General features: G+C 36.4%; 1 protein-coding gene across 4 annotated transcripts in view; it reads left to right on the forward strand.

Moving 5' to 3' along the window:
• Positions 1–27,133, forward strand: part of LOC120530341 (piezo-type mechanosensitive ion channel component 2) — a 559,538-nt gene that overhangs the window by 400,408 nt on the left and 131,997 nt on the right. For 3 of the 4 annotated variants that reach the window (XM_039754759.1, XM_039754756.1, XM_039754758.1), the window contains exons 8-11: positions 19,316–19,484; positions 21,292–21,426; positions 22,275–22,313; positions 26,931–27,057. In XM_039754759.1, coding sequence (XP_039610693.1) covers positions 19,316–19,484; positions 21,292–21,426; positions 22,275–22,313; positions 26,931–27,057 — 470 coding nt within the window. The remainder of the gene's footprint in view (positions 1–19,315; positions 19,485–21,291; positions 21,427–22,274; positions 22,314–26,930; positions 27,058–27,133) is intronic. The other variant, XM_039754757.1, reaches the window with a different exon arrangement.

Genomic DNA, 27,133 nt, shown 5'->3' on the forward strand with positions numbered 1-27,133 from the left:
TAACTAAGATTCATATGGTCTTGGCAATGATAAATAGTACTATTTCTACTTGGAAGCTGCAATATAAAATAATAAAATACTAAACAAAGCAAATATTGAGCAATGTACAAAAATGTACTTATGAAGTTAACATTTGGTTAGTCCAAATTCTTTATTCTGGTATTGTAAACATTTACCTTCTCAATATTCTGTATCATTGATGATGGTGATTAATTTAAGCTAAATTCATTTAATAAACAGATTAAACTTCTAAAGTGTTACTGTATTTACTGTCCATGGTTGACTCCCTAAGTCAGATAGTCAGATAAACTCCAGAGTTTGCAAGTTGTAATTCCAAGTTCTGGGCACATTTTCTTTATATTTTCTGAGTCAAAGTTTCAAGTTTTAGTTAAATGCAGCATTACAGTAGTTGCTCTTGTGATATGGTATCAATTAACATAACTATTGCATTTCCTGTTTGCTGTGAAGCAATTTAATGCTATTGAAATTTATATGTTGCAAATTTTCTTCGGAATGCCAGGTTAATTTCAGGTAGCACATTTTTTTTGTTTCCCTTATGGTTTTGTGTATGCTTTAATGACTGTGTATTTATATTTCTGCCTATACTAAAAATACTACACTAAATTGTGAATAGATCTCATTTTTCTCCGACATCTTTTTAAGAAGATACCCTGCTTTTGCTATTATGCTAAGAAAGAGTTTCAACAACAGGGCTTTCTTTTTCATTTAGGCCCTTGTCAAAGGTTACATAACTTACCTTGAAATTTCAAACTACGAGTCCTTGTTATGGCAGTCAAATTATCTCTTTCATAACTGTTCATTTTGTCCAGTTTTGATTACAAAAATTAGCAGGTAACAAATCTGCTTAGCTCAACCAAAACTGGTTTATTTTTTTGATGGGAAGATTTTCCACTTTGAGTTTTACAGTGGCATTTGATTATGTTATATGTCTATAGCCCTTAACATTTCTTTTAATACTAGCACATCTAATACTACTACTCCCACTATTGACATCTGTCATCTTAAAAGCTTCTTCTTAAACGGGAGCTGTAAAATATATTACTCTTTATTGAACTGGTGAATTATTATTAGGAAAAGTGAAATGGGAAGGGGAAGCAGAGCAAGGTTTAGACAGGGAGACCCTGCAGTTGAGTAAGCGGCACCTTTGTAGATAGGACCACAATTGGCCAAAAGTTCTTCTTGAGTTCCATTGTCTGGAAGGGCTGTCCTGTAATCTGAAGGCCACGATTTTGAGTCATGTTACTGCTATTTCAGTAGGATTAGCAGCTTCCAAGAGGATGTTGCCCAGAACAAATTTATGAATAGAGATAGGGAAGAAAAGAAGGTGTAGTGATAGTATTATCAGTTTCATCACAGCTCAAATATTTACACTAGCATGCAGGAAATATAAAAAATAGTCCCAGAATATACATATTATACGGGAAAATATTTTAGTAAGACATGTTTTATATACTCCATCTGACCTACAGATACTGCACCTCGTGTATTATCTAATAGTAAAAACTGACTAGGCAATGATGCGAAAAGAAGTAAGCATTAAGAAATTAAATGAATGTGAAGACATGAAGACAAATGGGTTGCATAAAAATAATTGGAGCCTATCAACACCAACTTCCTAACAATACTGTGCCTTTATCTAAATGAACAGTCAATGGAGATTTTTGTAAAATTAAAATTTTACTGGTGATAACTCCAAGGAAAGTTTAGACATGTAAATCTCAAATGTACTAAAAGACTGTGTAATTTATTGTTCCATGTAAATGTTAGACCTTTTGACATGCTGAAATAATAGGCTTTAGATATTAGGGAATATCATTACCTGGAATGTATTACAGATGCAATTTGATAATCTTGAGTGAACAAAATGTTTCTAAATTTGTATCTTAAATATTTTAAATAAGGTCAGTTTCAGCTCAATTCAGTAGCACATCAAAGATTCTTCTTTCAAATTGGAATTAACTCTCCTCTTCTTAAATGCTTTGCTAGTGCTCTGATGCTAACTGCTCCAAGTCTGCAGGCAGTCAGCTCTACCTCACTGCTAGTACAGAAAAAGAACTTTTGATGGCCCACATTCCCCATGTGGGGGCTTATTACAGATTAAACAAATATGGGAACTAATGAATGTGGTATGTCTTAATTTGCAATAAAGCTTGCAGTAGTGGGATAACTACTGCATTTGTCTTGCAGCAGAGCTAAGATGTAACTTGCAATTATGCCATTTGTGATCGTGCTAACTAAGTGGGAAAGTAAACATGGATGCCTCAATGCTGTTCCAGGAACTAATCCTATGTAATAGTTTTATAGTCTGGATCAAAGGAGAAACGAAGAGCAAGAAAAGCACAAAACATAGATTGACTTGTCTAACTAAGATTCATATGGTCTTGGCAATGATAAATAGTACTATTTCTACTTGGAAGCTGCAATATAAAATAATAAAATACTAAACAAAGCAAATATTGAGCGCAATGTACAAAAAATGTACTTATGAAGTTAACATTTGGTTAGTCCGAAATTCTTTATTCTGGTATTGTAAACATTTACCTTCTCAATATTCTGTATCATTGATGATGGTGATTAATTTAAGCTAAATTCATTTAATAAACAGATTAAACTTCTAAAGTGTTACTGTATTTACTGTCCATGGTTGACTCCCTAAGTCAGATAGTCAGATAAACTCCAGAGTTTGCAAGTTGTAATTCCAAGTTCTGGGCACATTTTCTTTATATTTTCTGAGTCAAAGTTTCAAGTTTTAGTTAAATGCAGCATTACAGTAGTTGCTCTTGTGATATGGTATCAATTAACATAACTATTGCATTTCCTGTTTGCTGTGAAGCAATTTAATGCTATTGAAATTTATATGTTGCAAATTTTCTTCGGAATGCCAGGTTAATTTCAGGTAGCACATTTTTTTTGTTTCCCTTATGGTTTTGTGTATGCTTTAATGACTGTGTATTTATATTTCTGCCTATACTAAAAATACTACACTAAATTGTGAATAGATCTCATTTTTCTCCGACATCTTTTAAGAAGATACCCTGCTTTTGCTATTATGCTAAGAAAGAGTTTCAACAACAGGGCTTTCTTTTCATTTAGGCCCTTGTCAAAGGTTACATAACTTACCTTGAAATTTCAAACTACGAGTCCTTGTTATGGCAGTCAAATTATCTCTTTCATAACTGTTCATTTTGTCCAGTTTTGATTACAAAAATTAGCAGGTAACAAATCTGCTTAGCTCAACCAAAACTGGTTTATTTTTTGATGGGAAGATTTTCCACTTTGAGTTTTACAGTGGCATTTGATTATGTTATATGTCTATAGCCCTTAACATTTCTTTTAATACTAGCACATCTAATACTACTACTCCCACTATTGACATCTGTCATCTTAAAAGCTTCTTCTTAAACGGGAGCTGTAAAATATATTACTCTTTATTGAACTGGTGAATTATTATTAGGAAAAGTGAAATGGGAAGGGGAAGCAGAGCAAGGTTTAGACAGGGAGACCCTGCAGTTGAGTAAGCGGCACCTTTGTAGATAGGACCACAATTGGCCAAAAGTTCTTCTTGAGTTCCATTGTCTGGAAGGGCTGTCCTGTAATCTGAAGGCCACGATTTTGAGTCATGTTACTGCTATTTCAGTAGGATTAGCAGCTTCCAAGAGGATGTTGCCCAGAACAAATTTATGAATAGAGATAGGGAAGAAAAGAAGGTGTAGTGATAGTATTATCAGTTTCATCACAGCTCAAATATTTACACTAGCATGCAGGAAATATAAAAAATAGTCCCAGAATATACATATTATACGGGAAAATATTTTAGTAAGACATGTTTAGACCTACTACTTTAAACCTAATGTGTTCATCATAGGCCCCAGCCTCCTACAATCCCGAATTAAACTGTGCAGGTATGACAATATTATATTATGTTATGTTAAATTAATGTTGGTTTAAGGTCACCAAAATTATTCTGGACTAGCATCTGGACATCCATGACCACAAACTGGATTAAGGGTTTGGATTTGGATAGATTGGTGGATGGGTAGATAGATGGAACGATGAATGGATGCAAGTTTAGGTCAAAATGCAGATTTCTATAGTAAAGCATCTTGTTTAATTGTTTGTGATTCATTGTGAACTAGCACAACAAATTAAAAATAGAACAACAAATATATGCCCCAAATTTTATGTGATTGTTTAATACATTTTGAACAAGGCACCATTTTATCTTTATTTAAAAAATAAAAAAAATAATTAATTTTGGATATAATTTAAAATAGTTTTGAAAATATAAGTTACTGAATATAGAAATTCTTTATATTAATAATAAAGAACAGTTAGTTTCTGAATTTTAATCATTATTGACAGGGAGTACTGAAATTATCAAGTAGTTAATTATGGATAGAGTAATAGATGAAAATCCTATGTTTGCAGGGTGTCAAGTGACATTTCTTGACAGGTATTCTTCCTCCTTGTCATCAGAGTTTAAATGCAGGTGTTCCTTTTGTTTCACTCTGACAGTACATCTTGTTCACCTTTTTCAATATCCTTAGGCAAAAGCCCATCCGTTGAATCAAACAATTCACATAAAATATAAAAGCACTTTTTTAGTATTTAAAATAAAATCTCATTCTAATTATTATTTATTGCATGAAGAAAAAAAGACATTTTCATTTAAAAGCCATTGTTCATACAATTTTGGTATTTTTTTAGCTATTTTTAAAATACACCTGGCCTTGGCTTGGCTAGCTGTTAAGTGATTGTGATGATGTGTCAACAATTTTAGTAGTTTCCTGTCTTTATTAAAGTGAAACAACTCTTAACATAGGATCCTAGATGCAAGAAGAAAATTATTAACCAGTATAAATAAATAACGGAAGTAAAGCAGTCATGGGGTGCTAACACTATCTATAAAAGGAATGACAGTGAAATCGATAGTAAAGTCAACTCATCGGAAAAATTGAAGAACAAGGTTTGTGGCAATGAACGCAAGTTTCCATCAGATGTCCTAAGAAATGATAACCTTACAGGGGTTTCAAAGTCAGTAGGAGATGGAGTTTCATATTACAACATCAGGGTCTTCCCAGAGCAGCTAGCCCCTGTGTTCATACACATTTTCTCCCTTTTAATGATCCGTATTATAGCTGTGTGCTTTAATAAAGTGATCATAATGCTGTTGACAAAGAAATCCAAAGCAAAGTGATACTCATGTCTGTGGATGCAGAATGCTTGGCCTCATCAATGCCTTAATACCTGGCTATTTAGACCCAGTCTGATATGTGTATTAAATTAACAGCCGGAGCATAACACCATTTGTTTGACCCAGATTACCCCTGAGTATCTTGGCAGCCAAGATACTTTTGTTAGGATGCTATTTATTGATTATAGATCAGCCTTAAACACAATAATGTCATCTTAAGGTGTCATAAAGCTTATATACTTTGGACTATTTAGCAATATCTAACTAGAAACTGACATTTGGAATGTGTAGAACATTATGCTTGTCTTATGCCTTGATGATCTATTACTCCCTACCATACAAATAGGAAAATAAGAATAACAAAATTAATGATTACCTACATGGACAGAAAATGTTACATACTAAATTAAAATGCATCATTTCTGTACCACTTCTCATGTCCATATCAGTAAATGCATTCTTAACAAAATCTCTTGAAAAATGCTGCATTTCCTGCATGAGCTCATTTGTTAACAGTCACGATTCAGTCCAAAGTTCATTTATTATACTGTAGCTAAACAACCTGTAAGGTTTTCATTATTATTTTCCTTGGTTGAATAGCTTATGTGGTGTAGCAAAATTCAATCTTTTCCTTACCATTATTTAATACTTTCTGTAGAGAAGATTTCAATGTTTATTTTTCTCATTACTACTTTAGGCTTTTCTGTAAGCCTTTCATCAATCTTGCTCAGTGTGGCAGTATTGTTTCTGGCTGTACACAGGTATCTAGATCTAAATGTTCAGTCAATTGCTTGACTGCTGCCATATCAGAAAGTCTAAGCAATACCTGGTTCATTAGGGAGTATCTTGGAATCAATGTTGTAAACCAAACCACATTTTTGAGCCTGTATCTCTGTTTCTTCCTCTTCTGCTGTAATTCTAGTTCAATATTCTCCTACTACAGCCCTTAAAACCATTACTTACCCAAAGGTAAAAGGTGAAATTTAAAGAGTAAAAACACACGCTTTTGGCTTGACTGACAGTAAGGTGAGGATTCCTTACACACCGTTCTGCAATTTTTCAGTTACATTTTTCATTCTTTGGTAATGATGAAACAAGGAATTGATTTTATTAATTTCCTTTAGACTGGAAGTATGTTGTGAGTTGGCAACTATAATTAAGGAAAGAACTGTTGATAATAATTCCTTAGAAATTCCCTTTTCATTTCAGTTTGGTTTTAGATAGATAGATAGATAGATAGATAGATAGATAGATAGATAGATACTATGAAAAAACTCGTACTCCCGCCCCACCTTAAATCCGTTTGCACCTCTCTGTCAGCGTCTTTTGTGTTTTAAATGTGTCAATCAGCAAAAGCAGCTAGCAGCCTGCTATCCCATACTCCCACCAATGCAAAAAGGGGAGAAAGTTCTCACAGCTCAAGTCTTTTTACCTGTGTGTGAGTTGCATGAAGTTGTACAGGGTAAATAATATATCGTTTGTCAGAGACGGCTGGGGAGGCGACCCAGCTGGGACGCCCAGGAGGACCGTAGGAGGGCTTCTGCCTTCCCCAAACCATGTGGGGGCGACTGCCCCGGTTGCTTTGGGGACCACGGGTAGGGAACTTGGAAGCTCAACCTTGTAGGGGCCCGTAGTCACCACCGGGGGTGCCCCACTGTCTTCGGAGCCCTGGACCTCAGCACTTCCACCACACCCGGAAGTGCTGGGGGGAAGAGGAACGGGGACACCCGGAGTGCTTCCGGGTTCACAGCCGGTGCTTTCGCCACACATGGGCGTGTCAGTGGAAAGTCACTGGAAGACACCTGGAGCACATCTGGGTGGATATAAAAGGGGCCGCCTCCCTCCATACGATGGCTGGAGTCGGGTGGAAGAACGACGAAGTCTTGGAGGAGAGGAGTGGAGGTGGTAAGAAGAGAAAGGCAGTTTGTGAAAGGGCCGGACTTAAAGGGGTGATTGGTGCTGCGGCACTGGGTTGATGCACTTATTTGTAAATAATATTACTGTAAATAAACGTATGTGTGGTGAAACCATCATGTCTTCCTGTCTGTGTCCGGGCTGTACCCCACACGTTATTTAGAATACATGCATTTCATGTGTGTTCAGTGTCAACAACAATCTATGTAAACACATCGTTAAAACAGAAACATTTTCATGTTTTAGTAATAATTGTTCACAAAAGGTACAAGTATAACAAAACAAGTGCGCTTTTATTCAAGAATATACAGTAACTGCAGAAAAAGAACTCACGTTAGGGGGCAACATTGACATGCCCTTAATAAAGCCGACTTGATGATGCAGTAGTAAATACTGCTGACTCGGAATCAATTTTGAGTAGTGAGCTGCTCTTATTCTTACTATTATAGAATAAAAACATACATTTGATTTGAGTGTATAACAGCCAGTGTAAATTTATGGTACTTGTAAAGGTTATCATTTTTTTTTTAATTCAGTTTTATTCTCTCAGTCACGTTCACGCTCGCCCCCGATCTGACGGCTGAAAGACGTGCTATAGCAGAGGTAAACTCAGATGAGGACGAGGGTTCTACATTCGAGAAAGAGAACAGAAGTCCTCCCCGCATGAAACGTTAACTAACTTATAAGAATAACACAGCTGCAGCAGGCATAAAGGCGAAAAATGGCACCGTTTGGATGCAGCAACAGGTTGGGCGTCATCCCTGCCAGTCTGCCCCCACACCTGTCCTTTTAAAAAAAAGCAGGACTTGCAGAACTCGCCAAGGTATCATACAAAGTCCTGTTTGTGATTATGTTTTGTGATGGTCTTTATATAAAAAAAACATTTATATGTCACTTATATAAAAGCCAGATCGAATGGTATTTACATATCTTCCTAAAGTCACAAGTAGACTGAAGAGCTTCCTCTGTTTGATCAACACAGGCAAGCTCACAAAGTACATGTGTACTGTTGGCTGCAGGTGGAAGCTCCACGCAACTGCTGTTACAGTTCTGCCTTTGTCCAGAAACGGTTTCATAAGCTTTATGACCTTAGTTTTCAGAAAGTCTTTCTCCCGTGGTTCAACTGGGATCTTTTCCTGAATAAAATGAAACACAGTTGCATAGGGTGCAACAGGAGCTTTCCAACACCTATTATAATGTCCACCACTTTAACAACTGGAATTATCATGTTTATGAAAAACTGAACCTTTAACTATGACAAAAAATAATTTGGCTAGTAAAATTAGAACAAAATAGTTGACTTCATTGCTGATGTTTCTTCATTAAGGCCCATTGTTTCTAATTTTCATTTGCTCAATATAATTTCTTATCTGGAAAAGTATTGCTTTTTGTAGTATGTGAAATTATCTTTTGCCAGTTGTTACAAGCCTGTTTTTACCTGAGGGGTAAGTTCTATTGGCACTTTAGTATATTAGGTTTATCCTTTCCCATTTAGCAAAGGGGCTTGAAGACTAGAATCCCTTTATCTTGCATTTTTAAATTATGACTGCCTTTATTTAATTACATATTTGCACTTCCAGTTCAAGCTTTTTCCAGTCAAGGCTATACGATACAAACTAGCAAAGCGGCAATAGAAAAAGTCTAGTACTATTTGAACACTTAAAATTAGCCACAATAAATTGTAAAAGAGAAAACTGATCGGTATCATGAATGCATGGAGCACAAAACATTATGCCAATCAGAATGGAACTGTCTGATGGCTGTTCTTTTGAAAATCTTTTTCTGAAAAAGCCAGATGTATGATGAACCCAATATCAAAGAAGCAGAGAGCACTGGTATGGAGAGAACAGTTAGAAAAAGTTTTTTTTTCCCCAATTGTTTGCTGGCCATGAGGTGGTACCAAACAGTCCTACAGTTTTGTGTTTCTTTTCGTGGGCAGTGGGTCGCTCTTAGACGCTCCATTTACTTTAATCTTTAAAGCTATATTAGTGTATTTTGTCAGAGATGATGATGATATTGCAATAATCTGATGCCCACTGAGACAGAACAGACAACAGCATCCCATTGTTTGATTTATTTTTTTTGTGACATGAACAGTACAAAAACTTAAAGCATTGCTTGCCATTAACAAGAGGGACAGATGTTAGGTAGTTATGTAGTTTATTGTTAACATTGGTGAAGTCAGAACACATAAAAGGTCATGCCAAAACACCCCTGAAGTTGAGAAAACCTAAACATATACAGTAATATAAACAGTAACATAACAAGAAAATTGAAATAAAATAAATATTGATAAAGTAGTGTCATCTTTTATTTAAATAAGTTTAAGGGTAAGCCATGAGTTTATAGGTCATTTATTTGGCATGCTGGATGCCATCAGTGCATTTGCTAGTTTTAGAGGCAAGAGCCTAAGCTGAGAAAGTAGTATTCATACTTACTCAAACATTTTTTTATTTGTTCAGTTCTGGGGGTGGCAGAGTGAAATAGTGTTTTGGTTTACAAGATTAACCTAATATTGATATTGAAATTGAAATAAAATTAATAGATGTTAATGTTAAAAAACTAGACTAAAATAAAGTGGAGCGTTTGAAACTAAACACAAATTGAAAATAACTAAGTATTGTTTATTGTTATTATTTACTTAAAATAACACTTTTTTTTCTTTGACTGAGTTCATAAAAGTGCCAAAAATCCTGAGGTTAAAAGCCTGAAAAGCTAATAAATATGCAGAGCCTGAGTATAAACAGATATGTAATAAGAAGCTGTAAAATACTGTTTTCATTTCTCTTGTTAGTCTTTATTTATGGTACTGTGCTTCTTTCTAGTGTGAATTTCAGATCAAGACATTAAGATTAAGGTAAATCAATATACTGTATTGAAGGGCATTGGTGTATGATAGCAAATCATTTAATGTACTTTCTTCCCTACCTAAATAATTCAATTTTTATGTTACATTCCCAACAATGCATTGGGGGGGGTTGCAGTTCAGCTACAGCAGATATAAATACAGCGTTCTAAGTTAAAAAATAAAGTTCAGACAAGCTTTATTGTAAAATATTGAATGATATAGTTTAAGCAATAATCTAGTGTTATAATCATAGTATTAAAAATGGCTAAATTCTGCATTGACTATTTACAGTATAGCATAATACACAACAGATTGACATGCCATCCAGGATTTGTTCCTCTACAGTTTCACATATGTGTCACTAATTATTCTTGATATCTGCCACAGCTCAAAAAATATGGTATTGTAATGATTCCAATAATAGTTTGGGTTTGTACCTTAGTGTACTCTGTAATGAACATGCATCCTTTTAAAGGTTGGTTTTGATTTTGTGCACTAGGTTTTTAAGGTAAACTTTAGCTTTCCTGTAATATATTTGGAGATGCATGCATGTATGGATAGTGGTTACTGGCCCTATTTAATTGCAGATGGGTGAACTCAATGAGAAATTATATCTGTCATAAAACCTTAACTTGCTAAGATAGATTATTTTCACTTTAAAAGCCTTATTATCTAATGGAAGTGTTTGGCATCTAAAACAGTTATCAATAATGACCTGTTTCGTTTAAACATATATGACAGTTTTTACATATTGGTGGAACTCTCTACTGTTTAAATACTGATTAATATAATAATCTGACTGCACATCACATGGTTTGGTTATTGATGAGCTTCTCACATTTCCAAGTTGACAAACTCCATTTTATTTAAATCATGCAGAATTAGACTTTGAATTTCATGTTGTGCTGTAAACTATAATAAAATAATATGTACAATGATTTTTAATGAGAAAAGCTCTTTTGTGTAATTCCTTTTGTTTCTTGAATGATAGTAGAAAGGTTCAATGTCAAGAAGAAATTACATATCCACTAGGTAGCCTATTATAGAATTTCCAAACTACAGCCGTTCTTTATAGAAAATTTGCTTTCTGCATTATAAGCTAAATAACAACCAAAGCTAGACCCGTTTCTAGTTTCCTACATATAACAGATTGTTTAGAATTAAGCTGTATCCATTCTTGTTTATATTTTTCTTTTATATAATTGCTACTAAATAACATCAGTTACTTCCTAGGTTGTTCCTAGGAGCACATCAGTTAAGGGCAATAACGTGCAAATTAGCAGCATCAGGCAATGTAGGAGTCAGTCCTCAATGGCAAACTATTGCATTCTAGATTGCTAAGAGGAAATATTTGACAAATTTTACCCAGGTAGCACTCTTGATCAAATAAAACACTGACTGATATTTGTACTTGCTTAATTTCATAATATATTGTGTTGTGAACAATTTACGTTTTTTTTACTATTAATATAAATTTTCATGTAGTGACAAGTCAAGTAAAATTACACCTTTTATTAGCAGGCTAAAAAGATTACACCTTGCCTGAAGAAGGGGCCTGCATATTTAATTTTTTTAGTTAGCCAATTTTACTTGACTTGTCACTACATTTACTGTATAATGGCTAACACGGTACAACACCCTAATACTATAAGTTTTAATTAATATCAGAGTAGAAATTTCCCTTTTCAGTAAATATAATTTTATTTTATGTTTGACAAATTGACAAATATATTAACCTCTGCAAAGGTTGAAAAAAAATATTCTAAATTGGGAGGAGTTCTGGTTTAAATCCATAGAATTGGTGGACCAGGGAAGGAATTAAAATTAATTGTTATTATGAGATCATTCTTTTACATAAAATTTTTTGTGGCTGCTGTGGTTTTAACATTATTAATTACCAGAATGGTTTGGGAGCTAAAGCACTAAGTTTGATTTAATGTAAAAAGTTTAAAGAGCAGCGTTCCTGATTATCTCATTTGAGTAAATGTGGTGACAAAATAAATTAGGCTTTTGTCATTGTGTTGTCTAAACAATCTGTCCCTTGTGAGCCTAGGGAGACTTTTGGATTTTTTATGGTTCATGCTCTTAGCCAAAGACATATTAAATCATGTTACTGGTTTATCTGGGTAATGAGATCTAGGTGCAATGGAGGCCTAATCTAATGAGTTCCAATAATAGATTTTCAAAGAGAATCTATTGTTGATTACTATGCTTCACAATAACAACTACCCAGTAGTAAATCTTTTTCACTGGTAATGATTTTTTGTGATAAGATGTTTTATTGATTCATTTCTAAGAAGAAATGCAAATATACGATTATCATTAAATGTTGAACATGCTAAGAACAATTGACCGATCAATTTTTAATTTACGTATGTGTCTTTTGAAGTGATCGTCTTCACATACTCTTTTACAAAGGAAATAATAAAATTATAATTAAATCTGAAAATTCATTAAAAGTACACAATAGTGGGCTATATTACCAGATGCCATACATGCCAGCAGTTTTGTGTTTCACCAGAAAAAGAAAGATTTGACATAAAATAAAGAACTGATCTGTCTAAGAACAAAATGAATTTATTTCTTTCTTATTCTTCCTCTGTTTGTGCTCATTATCTTAAGTTGATTTTTCTTCATCTTTATGTATTTCATAAATACTCTAGGACACTTTAGTACCTAGAATCAGATTATATAACCTGTTATGTAGTTAAGGATAAATGTTCTGAAAATGTTAATTTGCTTAATGCAATTTTCTGTCTTGTTAATAACTGTAAATAAATAACTTAAAAATGAATCAAGAAAGCACATTTTGAGTACTTTCTCAAGTATACCACAATACAAATGTGCAAACACTATATGGACAAAAGTATTGGGACACACCTCCTAATTATTGAATTCAGGTGTTTCATTCAGACTCATTGTCACAGGTGTAAAAAATCAAGCACCTAGCCATGCAGTCTCCAAGAGCAACTCAGCCATGAAGAGGAAGGCATCATAAAATTACAGAACGGGATCAACAACTGCCAAGGTGTATGGTGTGTAAAATTCCATATAGCAGGTTGGATAATGGATGGATGGATGGATGCACTATATAAATTAATGATGTTATCAAATAGTCATTCAGATTTCACAATTTTTTTACTGTTATTATAAGGTGGTTCATTGGCTAGAACTGATGCTTCGTATATTCTGCATGCTTTTGGTGGTGGTTTAGCACATTCAGTTAAAAGCAGACAAAGTTAACAAATACCTGTCTTGTTAGACGAATATATTACAGGACACAAGGTTGTAGAGCACATTTTTCACTCATAAACACCCAAATACGAGCTTCCTCACATCTCCAAAGACATGACTTTGAATCTCAGCTTGATTGAAGTCTCTTTGGACTTTGTATGTTCTGACTGTTTTTTCATGAATTTCTCCTGCATCACAATAACTTGCAGGCAGCTCTAAATTGCATGTCTTTGGGTACATGGGTACTTGCTTTGTACCTGATGTTTCCAGTATCTCTTCTTCTTCTTCTTCCCACAGCGGATCATCTTTTCCCATATCTTTCTGTCCTCTACATCTTGTTCTGTTACACCCATCCTCTCTCGCCACATCCATAAACCTTCTCTTAAGCTTTCCTCTTTTCCTCTTACCTGGCAGACCTATCCTTAGCATCCTTCTCCCAATATACTCAGCATCTCTCCTCTGCACATGTCCAAACCAACACAATCTCACCTCTCTGACTTTGTCTCCCAACCGTCCAACTTGAGCTGACCATCTAATGTACTCATTTCTAATCCTATGCATCCTTGTCACACCCAGTGCAAATCTTAGCATCTTTAACTCTGCCACCTCCAGCTCTGTCTCCTGGTTTCTGGTCAGTGCCACCGTCTCCAACCCATATAACATAGCTCGTCTCACTACTGTCCTGTAGACCTTCCCTTTCACTCTTACTGATAACTGTCTGTCACAAATTACTCCTGGCACTCTTCTCCACCTATCCCACCCTGCCTGCACTCTCTTTTTCACCTCTCTTCCACAATTCCTATTACTCTGTACTGTTGATCTCAAGTATTTAAACTCATACACCTTTGCCAACTCTACTCCTTACATCCTCACCATTCCACTGACTTCCCTCTCATTTACAAACATGTATTCTGTCTTGTTCCTACTGAGTCCATCACCATTGCAAATAAGAAAGGGCTCAGAGCCGATCCCTGATGTAATCCCACCTCCACCTTGAATGCATCTGTCACTGCTACCGCAGACCTCAGCACTGTCACACTGCCCTCGTACATATACTGTACTATACAGTACAACTCTTACGTTCTTCTCTGCCACTCCTGACTTCTCCATACAATACCACAGCTCCTCTCGAGGCACCCTGTCATATGCTTTCTCCACGTCCACTAAAACGCAAAGCAACTCCTTCTGGCCTTCTCTATACTTCTCCATCAACATCCTCAGAGCAAACATCGCATCTGTGGTGCTCTTTCTTGGCATGAAACCATATTTCTGCTCACTAATTATCACTTCACTTCTTAACCGAGCTTCCACTACTCTTTCCCATAACTTCATGCTGTGGCTCATCAATTTTTCCCCCTGTAGTTACTACAGTCCTGCACACCCCCCTTATTCTTAAATATCAGCAGCAGTACACTTCTTCTCCACTGCTCAGGCATCCTGTTAGTTTCCATGATTCCATTACACAATCTGGTTAAAAACTCCACTGCCATCTCTCCTAAACACCTCCATGCCTCCACAGGTATGTCATCTGGACCAGCGGCCTTTCCATTTTACATCCTCATCATAGCTGTCCTTACTTCCTCTTTGCTAATCCGTTGCACTTCCTGATTCACTATCTCCACATCATCCAACCTTCTCTCTCTCTCGTTCTCTTCATTCATCAGCCTCTCAAAGTACTCTTTCAATCTGCTCAGCACACTCTCCTCGCTTGTGAGTATGTTTCCATCTTTATCCTTTATCACCCTAACCGGCTGCACGTCTTTCTCAGCTCAGTCCCTCTGTCTAGCCAATCGGTACAGGTCCTTTTCTCCCTCCTTAGTGTCCAACCTCTCATACAACTCATTATATGCCTTTTTGTTGGTCTTCGCCTCCTCTCTCTTCACCTTGCGCCTTATCTACTTGTACTCCTGTCTACTTTTTGCATCTCTCTGACTATCCCACTTCTTCTTTGCCATCCTCTTCCTCTGTATACTCTCCTGTACTTCCCCATTCCACCACCAGGTTTCCCTTTCCTCCTTACTCTATCCAGATGTCACGCCAAGCACCCTTCTTGCTGTCACCCTCACTACATCTGCTGTAGTTGCCCAACTGTCTAGTAACTCTTCACTGCCACCTAGTGCCTGTCTCACCTCCTCCCTAAACTCCCTTTTTCAACCTCCAACATTTGATCCTTGGCTCTGCCCTCACTCTCTTCCTCATCTTGATCTCTAACGTCATCCTACAGACCATCCTATGCTGCTTAACTACACTTTCCCCTGCCACCACTTTACAGTCTTCAGACTCCTTCAGATTGAATGTTCTGCATAGTATGTAATCTACCTGTGTGCATCTTCCTCCACTTTTGTATGTCACCCTATGTTCCTCCCTTTTCTTAAAATACATATTCACCACAGCCATGTCCATCCTTTTGGAAAACTCCACTATCATCTGACCTTCTTCATTCCTCTCCTTGACACCATACCTACCCATCACCTCCTCGCCTCCTCTGTTCCCCTCACTAACATGTCCATTGAAATCCGCTTAAATCACTACTTTCTGTCCCTTGGGTACACTGTTCATCACTTCATCCAACTCACTCCAAAAATCTTCTTTCTCATCCATCACACACCCAACTTGCAGGGCATCCGCACTAACAACATTCATCATCACACCTCCAATTTACAGCTTCATAATCATTACTCTGTCTGACACTCTGTTCCTTCAGAATAACCCCTACCCCATTTCTCCTCCCATCCACACCATGATAGAACAATTTGAATCTACCTCCGATCCACCTGGCCTTTCTCCCCTTCCCTTTAGTCTCTTGCATGCACAATATATCAACCTTCCTTCTCTCCATCATATCTGCTAAATCTCTCCCCTTACCAGTCATACTGCCAACATTCAAAGTTCCTACCCTCAATTCCACTGTCTTTACCTTCCTCCTCTCCTCCTGCATCCGAACACTTCTCCCCCCCTTCTTCTTCTTCAGCCAACAGTAGCCCAATTTCTGCCAGCACCCAGTTGGCTAACAGTACTTGTGGCAGTCGTTGTTAACGCGGGGCATGGCCGATGGAAATTTGTATTGTTGTCCGCATATTCATTTGGCAAAATTTTACACCGGATGCCCTTCCTAACGTAACCTTCCCTGTTTATTATATTGTACATCAATTTGTAGACATTGTAAGCTTTTTGTATAAATCTAATACTTAAATAAATGTGTGTATACAATTAAATATACTCTTTAACCAGAGTACTACTTTAACCACACCCTGTACCGGAAATAAAAGACAAAGAGTAAGATAGCTGCTGTACAGGCTTTTAAATGTTTGAAGCATCATGCAAGATGCAGATCACATGGCATGGCAGCAGCAGCAAGCCAGCAGCTGATCGAGCAAAGAGGAGGTAAAAAAAACTGTATTTGTTTCCTATTGTATCACTGTTTAAGAGGGGGCTTTGGAGGAGCGACCACATCTCCTTGAGGTGTGTTCAGCCTACCTCTTCACAACGCGAACAGCAGAGACGTGAAGTGGCTAGCACGTAGCGTAGACCGGGTGGTTAGCAAGCAAAGTGAGCAGGGAGCGAACTCCCTAGTATACTATATTAATAGTTGGGTCATATAAGGATAGATATACAGGTACTACTATAGACAAAGACAGTGCATTATCATGAAACATATTTTTCAATGACCAGCTTTTCTAGATACTGGTAATAGTGTATTTATTTATTTTTTTTTTATTTCAGCCATTACCTATAATGCCTAACACTATCAGAAGTCTGCAATAAAAAACATACATTTTATTTTTTAGGTGAGAACTAAACCGTATTGAAAGTAAGAAAAAAATACACAAAAAGTTTTTTAATGAAAGGACTTTCTTAGATGCCTACAAGTTTACTGTATAGCACTCTGTATACAGTGGAACCTCAGTTTGCAAGTAACTTGATTTACGAGTGTTTTGCAAGACAAACTAAAATTTTTAATAAATTTTGTGTGTGTGTCTCTCTCTCTCTCTCTCACGTGTGTGTGTGTGTCTCTCTCTTTCCCTCTCGTGGGCAACCGTCTCCATCTTAGTCGTAGTGCCTCACTCATATAGTCAACATCCTTACAAGCGTATACTGTTTACTACAGCATTGTGACTGTGTGTGTGTGTCTATGTGCGCGCACGTGTGTGCTGTGACGTGCGAATCCCCGTCTTGTGCCTCAAAACACGAAGCTGAGTCTTAGTACTTTAACAACACCAGCTTTATTCAGCTTGAAGCAGCAACAGCGTGGTTATTTATTGTAGCGGGATCTGCCACTCTCCTATACACAGACACAGCAGTCAGGCAGGGTCGTGGCCAAGCAGTACTGTGCCCTGTGCATTTCTAATGTTCCTTGTTTCTTGTATCACCCATCGACGGCAGGTGCTTATAACATGTCAGCGATCTTTTCAGATTCGCTTTTACAGCGAACTGCTACAGCGCTGGGAGACTGCGATTGCTTTAGGACGCTCTTCCGCGTGTTGTCCCGTTGGGTGGAATCCCACAAGAGTTTAGAAACTCACACCAGCCATAATTCTTTTCAAAGGTAAAGTGCAGGTTAATTTGTTTTATGTATTTTTACTTTATATTTTGTATTTAGCATTTTTATATGAATAGTTTTGGGTTGTGGAACGAATCATCTGAGTTTCCATTATTTCTTATGTGGAAATTCACTTTGATATACGAGTGCTTTGGACTGCTTAACTATTTTGTTTCAAACACTTAGCTATAGTCACATTGCCAATGTGCCAACAAATATAAAATGTATACATGGTTTAAGTGGATGAAAACAATTAACATTATTCATTTACATAATATCATGATAAAAATCTGCCAGGGTACATCTATTGCTAATATAAAATTCATGCGAGAATGTAACAGCAAAACATTCTGATTAAGAAACAGCAAGATTTTGGTTTTTAGATTTACAAAATCTTAAGAAAATTTTGCAACTCTACAGTGAATTTGAAAAAAAAAAACACGGAAGTTAAGTTGTTGCTGGCTAAGGAACACAAAATCACTGACTGGTCTGGGAAATGGTGATTTTTAATGATTTGAACAACAACAGTATTGTGAATATCCCTGAGTCAATGTGTCTCTTATACCATGTAAACAGTCAAGGCTTGTGGTTACAGTGTATAGAGTGTATTTTTGGCTCCTTTAAGCAGGTAGTGCAATGTTTAAATGGCACAAGATAACGAAGAAGATCATGCAATTTCCTGAGTTGATAGTGTTACAGGCCTCAGGCCTAGGGGAACCTGGGCCAGGTACAAGCCACTGTTGCTACAGGTTGTAGATCAGCGATATGGTGAAAAAGCCTAAAAGAAGCAGGCATCAGTTACTAGTCTCAGACCATACTTCTCTGTTCTCTTTTGTTCTCATTTACCCAGAAATATATAAATGCTTCAATCTAAACAATGGTGCATGCCAATTTCCTCTGCAGAACAATTGTGCAAAACACATTTACTTTGGTTCAGCAATAGTATTGTTGTCAGCTAAAAGCAAAAAGCAACTGAGGAAATTCACATTAGCAATACAGGTATTTTACCTTGAAAATTGGCAGCTGTTCTGAAATTCTCAATTCAGATTTGTTCACAAATTCTCCCAACCAGACAATTTAACAATGGATTTCTGGATCAGCCTGCATGTAAAAAGAATCTTTTAATAGCTTTTCTGATGTCATCCACAAGGAGACATATGATTATTCAATCAGTCCCCATCATCAAATCCCAAAAAACAACCACTATTTCAAAGACTGTAACATAGTGAGAAATGACTGGCGTGTTTTGTTTATTAACTTTCCATTACATGGATTACATCTGTTCTTATAGAAATGGTCCAGTGATTAACAAGGTAGAAGATTAAGGAAATTAATTGTCAGATTGTATATTATAGTATAGAATGATAGAGATTATTGTTAACAACAGCAATCCTACATAGATGTAACATATGAAATACATTTTAGAGCAAAACATGTGACTTTAACATGTTATAGATTTGTTTTTACTTACAGGTTCAAAGGTTAAAAATAATACCAATTGTCTTGACTCTGTTTCTAAATTGTCATGACATCTTTTTACACCAAAATTGTCCTCTCTCCACAGACTGTTTGGTGTTACACCTGTTATCCAAACAAATTGTTCAACAACATGGCGAATGATAGTTCACCCACAATTGGAATGGTATCATTATATCAATCCTATTATGCTGTTGGTGCTGTACTACACTCTTGCAACACTAATTCGCCTATGGCTTCAAGAACCTATTGAGCAGGTAATTGGTTCTTACTTGATTGCTCAATATATATTAGAATTCTGAATTTCATTCAGAAACCAAAGACATAATGTAGTAACACTGTCTGATATCTCTAAATGTTTTGAATGTGCCCTGCAATGTACTGGTGCCCATACAGTAGTGAATTCTTCCTTGAACAAATTGCTACATGAAAACCCAAGTTTGAACATTCCAAGTTAAATTTCATCTTATATAATTGTATCCATTATATAAGCCTATATAATAAGAACTATAATAGGACATATACATTTTTCTTCCCTTTATTCCAGGGATAAATATCCTGGTTCTTCATGTCTAGTGCTACAATATGGCTTTTTTTTTGTATATTAGTGATTAGAAATACACACAATACATCTATTGCACACTTACAAGTACTTTATAGACTTTCAGAATAACAATTATTGATTTCAGTTGTTGGTTGAATGATTTTAACATTTTAGTAGGCATTTTAATTAAATCTACATATTGCTTAGAGCAGGGGTTCTCAAACTTGGTCCTGGGGGCCCACTGTGGCTGCAGGTTTTTCTTCCAACCAGCCTCTGTTTTTAATAGGACTCCTGTGCTAATTAAGTGAACTGTTGTTTCCCAGATTCCCTGTTTTGAGAACAATATACAAATTAGAAAACTGAGTTTGTTAAAACAAAAGTATTAAAATGTACTAAGCAGTTATATGTATTTTATTAACAGTATTTTCATCTTGATTGTCATTCTACTTTTCTAGGGGTTCTAAGTGTTTAATTAATTTGTTATTTACTACTTTGTGGGGCTGACGCTAAAGTAGTTGCAACCTTTCACAAATGAGTGTTGTTTGCTTGGGTTTCTGCTCTGCTAGTTTTTAATTGTCATTATTAAGATTCAATGAAGGGAGCAAACTGCACAGAGAAAGGGTGAAATGTAATAAAAAGAGAGTTAAGCATTTAAACCCATAGCAAAACCAGAAATATTTCTAAGTTTCTTATAAATGTAAAAATCATGCTGCTGTGCTTTTCTGAATGTAGAATAAAAGATAAATAATGCCAGCTAATTAAATGAGATCAGAGTTATCAGGTGTTGTCACTGGTTAGGAATCTGGTTGGAACAAAAACCTGCAGCCACAGTGGGCCCCCAGGACTGAGTTTGAGAACCCCTGGCTTAGAGCATCAGGAAGTTTCACCAATATTAATCCCTAATTTAACTTCAGAGTTTGTTTTTTTGTATGTTTCATTTCAAGATTAGTTCTATCTCTTGTTACAAAAGCGTTTTTAAGTTTATTTCTAGCATTAAATCATTCATGGTCCGTGACAGTTCTTTTTATTAGCTACACTTCTCCTCAAAAGCAATGCTTCTTGATTCTTAGATATTGCATCTTTCTGTACTCATCACACACAAGGAGTATCATGTAAAATATCTCTTTTGTTTTAGTTTAATGTTTTTAACTTGGCTATCTCTATTTAGTTTTCAGTGCTCCAACCATTCATTGTCTGAAAACATTTTCACTCTAAAATTATTCATTGCTGTACTGTAGATCCTTATTTAAAACTGTTCTGCTGTCATCCTTTAATGGCTATGGTTTTCACTTTAACACTAAAATATCACATATAGATCTTCTTTTCACCATTAGACTAACAAGCTGTGATAAACTTTAATATTAGTAAGAATCATAATAAATCTGACATCTTAGCCTTGAAAAATCACTTAACTCAACTGTGTTAAATATACTGTACAATATATAGTGTGCAGTGAAGCACAGCGGTTTACTGCAGTTATTGACATATTCTCAAAATCATCATCTCTGCCCTTATTATAGGATGAAGAAGATGAAGAAGAAAATGAAGAAGAGCAAGATGAAGAGAAAGATAATCTCAGCAATCAGATTGCTCCTACGGCAGAGAAAAAACGCAGAATGTGGCGTGAAGCTCGCTATACAACAGATGAGAGAAAAGTAGGAAACGGATGAGAGAGACATATTGGCTAACTTCATTTACCTGTCTAAAATATTTGGTTCAACTCTTTCCACATCAGCAAGCAAGGCTAGGCAAGAGATATCAATTCTGTGGGCACAAGTAAATATCAGAAACCTAAAAAGTAACAAAGTGCTGTACCTTTGAGACACATAGACAGAAGTTATTTTTAAGTATGACTGTTTTTTGGCTTAACCGTTTGCACCATTCCTTTAATCCAATGCTTTCATTCCTTACTGAAGTTGCTACACTCAGTTAAAAATTAAAATTTCATTGCTATGTGTAACATGTATATATAATTTAAACAGCATAGTTTCCTTCTTTATGATTAGTCTACAGTTTCATTTCATGTAAATATTATAACATTGGATGTGTAGGATCACCCATTATTGTGTGCCTGTTTGGACCTAGAATCACTTTACCATGATATATTATACTGTTTTGCTGTATAAAACTTGAATCAACAATAAGAGCTGCCAGTGCTTGTTTTACAGCTAGATCTAATTTAGAAGCACATACCCATATTATTTAGAGCACTCCTGGGTACATGGGATATGAAATCAGAGGCATACTATCTTTTTATCTGCCTTTATTGTTTCAGTGTTATAGATTGCAGTGTTACTGAAACAGCGCTGTAACATAAACTGTAATATTTTTCCTGGCTTTAACAATAGATTTAAATGCATTTAGCCCTGCAGCATGACAAATAACATTTACCAAATACTGCTTGCCAGCATAGTTTCTGTTTAGAAAGGATAATGAAATGAAAATGCTTCAGGCTGTGCCTTTTCATCAATAACCTGTCTTGCAACCTTTGCTTTTCTTCCAGCTTCTCTCAATGACTCAGGATGAATACCACACATCTGATGTTAGTATATGTTCAGCATGTTCTTGCTTATGTGCATCGTAACTGTAAAGTGAATATAATGTTTTCATGTCTCAAAAGGTTTAAGCAAACTTGGTATAATATCATGTAAGTGGCTTATAACAAGACACATGAATTGTTTTGGAGGTATGATTTGCTTTATACTGTATACTATAGTCTTTCATTTAGTCACAATTAAATATTCTTTCTAACAATTAATGTAAAACAGTGTAGATACACTATTATACACTGTAAAATGAATAAAGCAACCAATTTTATCTGTAAAGTATTGCAGTTGAAACAGTGGATTCCACTTTATTTTATATAGTGCTGGTAATATAATGTGTCACTATAAGGCGCCTTCTACAATAAACAATATATTGCAATAAAATATAAAGTATATAAAAGGGTCTGTTCAGTAAATAATAGTAAAAAATGGAACACCGATAGAAGGTTTGATGTATACCTGTCAGATTTTAATAGAAACCATTATCAAGGAATCCTTTCAAATCAAAATCAGTTACAATACAAAAATATAACACATAGAGGAATGGCAGTAATGATAAACACAAAATTAATGTGCAGGATAAGCAGATGCATTTAGAGAATATCCTTCAATGCAGTAATATAAAGTAGTAATGTAGTTTAACATTTTCATACCCTCATAATTGAACTCCACCCAAAACATTTCATTTTCCATTCATAGGCAACTCAGCTTTAAGGCATAGCTCTTTACATCAGTTTTTCATTATTGGATCACAGATAGGTTAAGTGATGCAGTGTATCTGTGGTTAGAAATGAAAAAGCATTGTTAGAGTCCAGTTTGGTATATACTATTTCACATTTCAGGGTCATAGCACTTGGTGCCTGTCCTAGAAGCATCAGCTGCAGGACAGAAACCAGCCCTGGATGGGATGCCAGTCTATCACAGGGCACACTGAAACCAATGAAAAAGCCAACACAGATAAGAGGAGAATATGAAAGTTCCACACTGAATGCATTTAGAAGAAGGACACTGGGTCTCAGAGGAAGCAGTTTCTTTAATTGACTTTACTTGTTGCCACCCATTCAAAGTAAGTTAAAATACAGTATGGAGACAAAACCACCCCACTAAATAAAATAGACTGTTAATACTTTTAAATGAAGGGTATAAATTTAAAAAGAGATAGGCAACACTTTATTCTATAGGACGGAATGTCAAACTCAAGGCCCACAGGCCAGATCCAGCCCTTGAATTTTTTTTTAATTCATCAGTAGTCAAAACTTGTTATATACCACTCACAATGATTGTTGTTTTTTAATGTGTGTTTTGTATATAGTTTGTGCCCATATAAAAATTTCACTTAAACCTAGTATTAAAATATGTCTTCGGTATCCTCTTGCGTTTATCTATACAGCACACCACAATTGTTAACATAGAATGGAAACTGGGTGCTTATAATGACGTTAGCTACAAATTTTTACTTGCGTTGGGACTACTGCTCTTGTTTGACTATGTGTTAATGTCAGTTTTCAATCTCTAGAAGTGCTTCTCTACGAAGCATCTATATATATATATAATTCACTAAGGGCACACAAGACACTGAGGGCACGCAAGACATAGCCCAGCCTGCCAACTCTAAGACCATGGGATGCGCTCGACAGAGCCCCACCCGCTAACTCTAACCCTTCTACCGAGTCATGGGATATGCATGACAGAGCCACGCACGTCAACTGTAACCGTCCTCCCGAGTCCAGCATCGCTGTCGAGGCACGCAACAACTCACCAAACACAGCCTCAGTCGCTTTCGTCTGTGCTATAGTCCACACGCACCTCTGTGCCACGTTGATTTTACACAGCACGCAAGACAGAGAGCCACGATCGCCAACTCACAGAGCTCCGCCCGTCAACTCTAAGGGCAAGCAAGACAGAGAGTGCATGCAAGACAGAGAGCCACGCCCGCCAAAGCCCGCCCGCCAACTCTAACTAAGGGCAAGCAAGACAGAGAGCGCACGCAAGACAGAGAGCCCCACCCACCAACTCTAAGACCATGGGATACGCACGCATTTAGTGTTGTGAGACTTGCCCGGACACCACCAGTCGGAGACCACATCTTTATAAAAGTCACACATTTATTTTTCATTAATAAACACAGTCCCACCATCACACACAATGCAGTCAGTAATAATCACCAGTATTAGACTTCTCTTCCTCAGTCCTTGGCCGCCAATCTCTTCCTGGGAGCTTCGTCCTGCTCCCTCTCCCGACTCTAGCTCCCAGATTGTTGGGAGGCTGCGCCTTTTATTCCCGCCCAGATGTGCTCCAGGTGGCTGATGAAGATCTTCCGGGAGAACTTCCTGGTGTGGTGGAAGTGCTGTCCTTTGCCCCGGAAGCACTCTGGGCGTCCCTGGCAGGTTCCTCCGCCATCTTGCCAAGTGTGGCGGAAGTAATGTTCTCCCAGGTTCTAGGACGTTTAAGATGCCCCCTGGTGGTGGCCACGGGTCCCAACGAGTTGGAAAATTTCTCCTCCTCTCCCGTGGTCCTCTCCTGCTCCAGGGTGGTTGTGTCTTCCTGACCCGGAAGCTTTTACTGCTACCTTCCAGACCTTCTAGGCGTCCCGGCCGGGTAAGAACCCCAGCCGTCTGTGACACTGTATAAATGGATATAAATAATTGCATGTAAGCGATTCGCCAAAATCTGTTGTATGTAAATGATACTTTTTAAAACGTTATTGTTTTTTCATTAGAAAACCCGGTTTCCATGTCTACCTGTATTAGTTTAAATGGCACTTTTACCACTCGCAATAGGGCGGATGCGCTGACTTATCGTGACGACTGGGCAATACAGTGAATGCGCCGTCTATCTATATATGTCTGTGTTTTCCGTAGCCTGCTACAGGAAGGTACTCTCTCGACCATTGGCATTGGTTTCGCTCCTTGCTATTTTCGTTATACTGCGACGGTGGTTTCCTAAGCCTTTGTTAAACTGAATTCCTATTCCTTTCTCACCGTTTTCCGTTCCTATTCTTACACCCCCGTATGCTACAGCGGGCTTCGGCTAGTTTTCTATAATTCCACAGCATTTATTAATTTGATGAAGACAGTATATTGTGATCAGACTATCAATTAATTCCTTGAACACTTTAAAAAAAAATAAAATGTATGTACTGTAAATAAAATATTAAAAACACCAAAACATACAGTAAGTGAAATGCAATCCCACCATATCAGCATTGTACTTATTTCAATAAGTAATTATAGAATCTTGAAAGAAATCATAAAGCAAACTATACTCAAACATTTGTATTCTATGAATCATTTACTGAACTCATTACTGAATGTATCATGTTTAGTTATTAAACATGTTAAAGTAGTTGCATTTATTTTAATTACACCGTCATACTGTCATAACAAACTAAAAGGAAACACATATCCTTATTACCATAACTGTAAAAGAGAGCTATAGGACAAGTAACGCCTAATGTGAATCCTCATATAAATTAAAATAATGGACAGGGTTAAAAAAAGATCCAACAAACTGTTTTCTGATAACATGATTGAATTTGTACCAAATTATAAAAAAAATGTGAAACCATTTCTTAGAGAGATAATTCAATTTGATCCAGTTTAAGATAAACTATGATTTATGATAGGTGGATTAACATTCCTCCAATTAAGCAAAATGAGTCCTTGTGAAAGCAGTATAGTATAGAATCCCACAATAGATAATCTTACTCCAGATATTGATGTTAAGGATTTTTGAGTGACTTTAGGTTCAAATGATATACAAATAATGCAAAAAATTTAAGTCAGAATGGTTTGGTTATAGAGCACTCACAAATCATATGACCTGGTAAGATGGGGACTAGTTGACAATGTTCACAATTTGGATGTTATCCTGATGATTTTTGGTGCTTTTAAGTGCATAGATAAAGGTGTGCCTAATGTGCAATATTTAGCTGAAATTAGGTATGCCTTTCACAAACTAAAAAAGAATGTACAATTTATTCTAAATAAATGAGTTTTATTCCTGATCTGAAATTCCAAAAGAAAGCTGCTTTTGCCATCTTTCCCTGCCTAGGAGTAAATTGCTTAGAATATGCTGATAAAACTTAGAAGTAACTACCCACATCTTCATCAGTCCTAGCCAGGACTGCTTCTTTGATAGTGACTGGTCAAAGTTAAGAAAAATATGGTAAATCCTATATTTATGAGAGAGCGGTTCAAAAGAAGCATAAACATCTGTATTAAAGATGCCTAAAAAGTTGGACGCCTAGTGAAATCTATAAGCTGAACACTGAATATGTGAAAGATGCCTGGAATAGGACATTTTCATACATTGGGTGCAGCTAATAAAGTGTTGTTAATAAAGTGATGGTAACTAGAGCTACCTGCAGAAGAAAATGAGGCATACTGAGAAGATTTGAAGCAGGATGTTATTCAGGCTATCCAAGCATTGATTTTTGTCTCCTTCTAACATCTCAACTTTTATGCTATATTTTAAGTCAAATTCCTGGAAGGTTAATAACACTCTTAACTAAAATGTCATTCTGTTCATTATTTTAAAACCATTTTATTGTCTTTTTATGGATATCTTAGATGCTCTTTGTGTAAAATGCTTTTTGTCATATTGTACAACAGGTCCTGCTGGTCACAGTGAATGGTACTCCTGTTGACTATCATGGTATCCTGCCGACTTTACCCATTGAAAATGGTCCAACAAAACTGGAAATGTATTCCACTCCACAATATAAGGTTGACAGAATGGGTGAGTGTAGTCTTACTGTCTATATGTAAATAATAATCAATGTAAATATGATCTAACTGCTATAGTACATGTTTTC

This window comes from Polypterus senegalus, chromosome 5 (genome assembly GCF_016835505.1).
Source record: "Polypterus senegalus isolate Bchr_013 chromosome 5, ASM1683550v1, whole genome shotgun sequence".
NCBI classification, from domain to species: Eukaryota; Metazoa; Chordata; class Cladistia; order Polypteriformes; family Polypteridae; genus Polypterus; species Polypterus senegalus.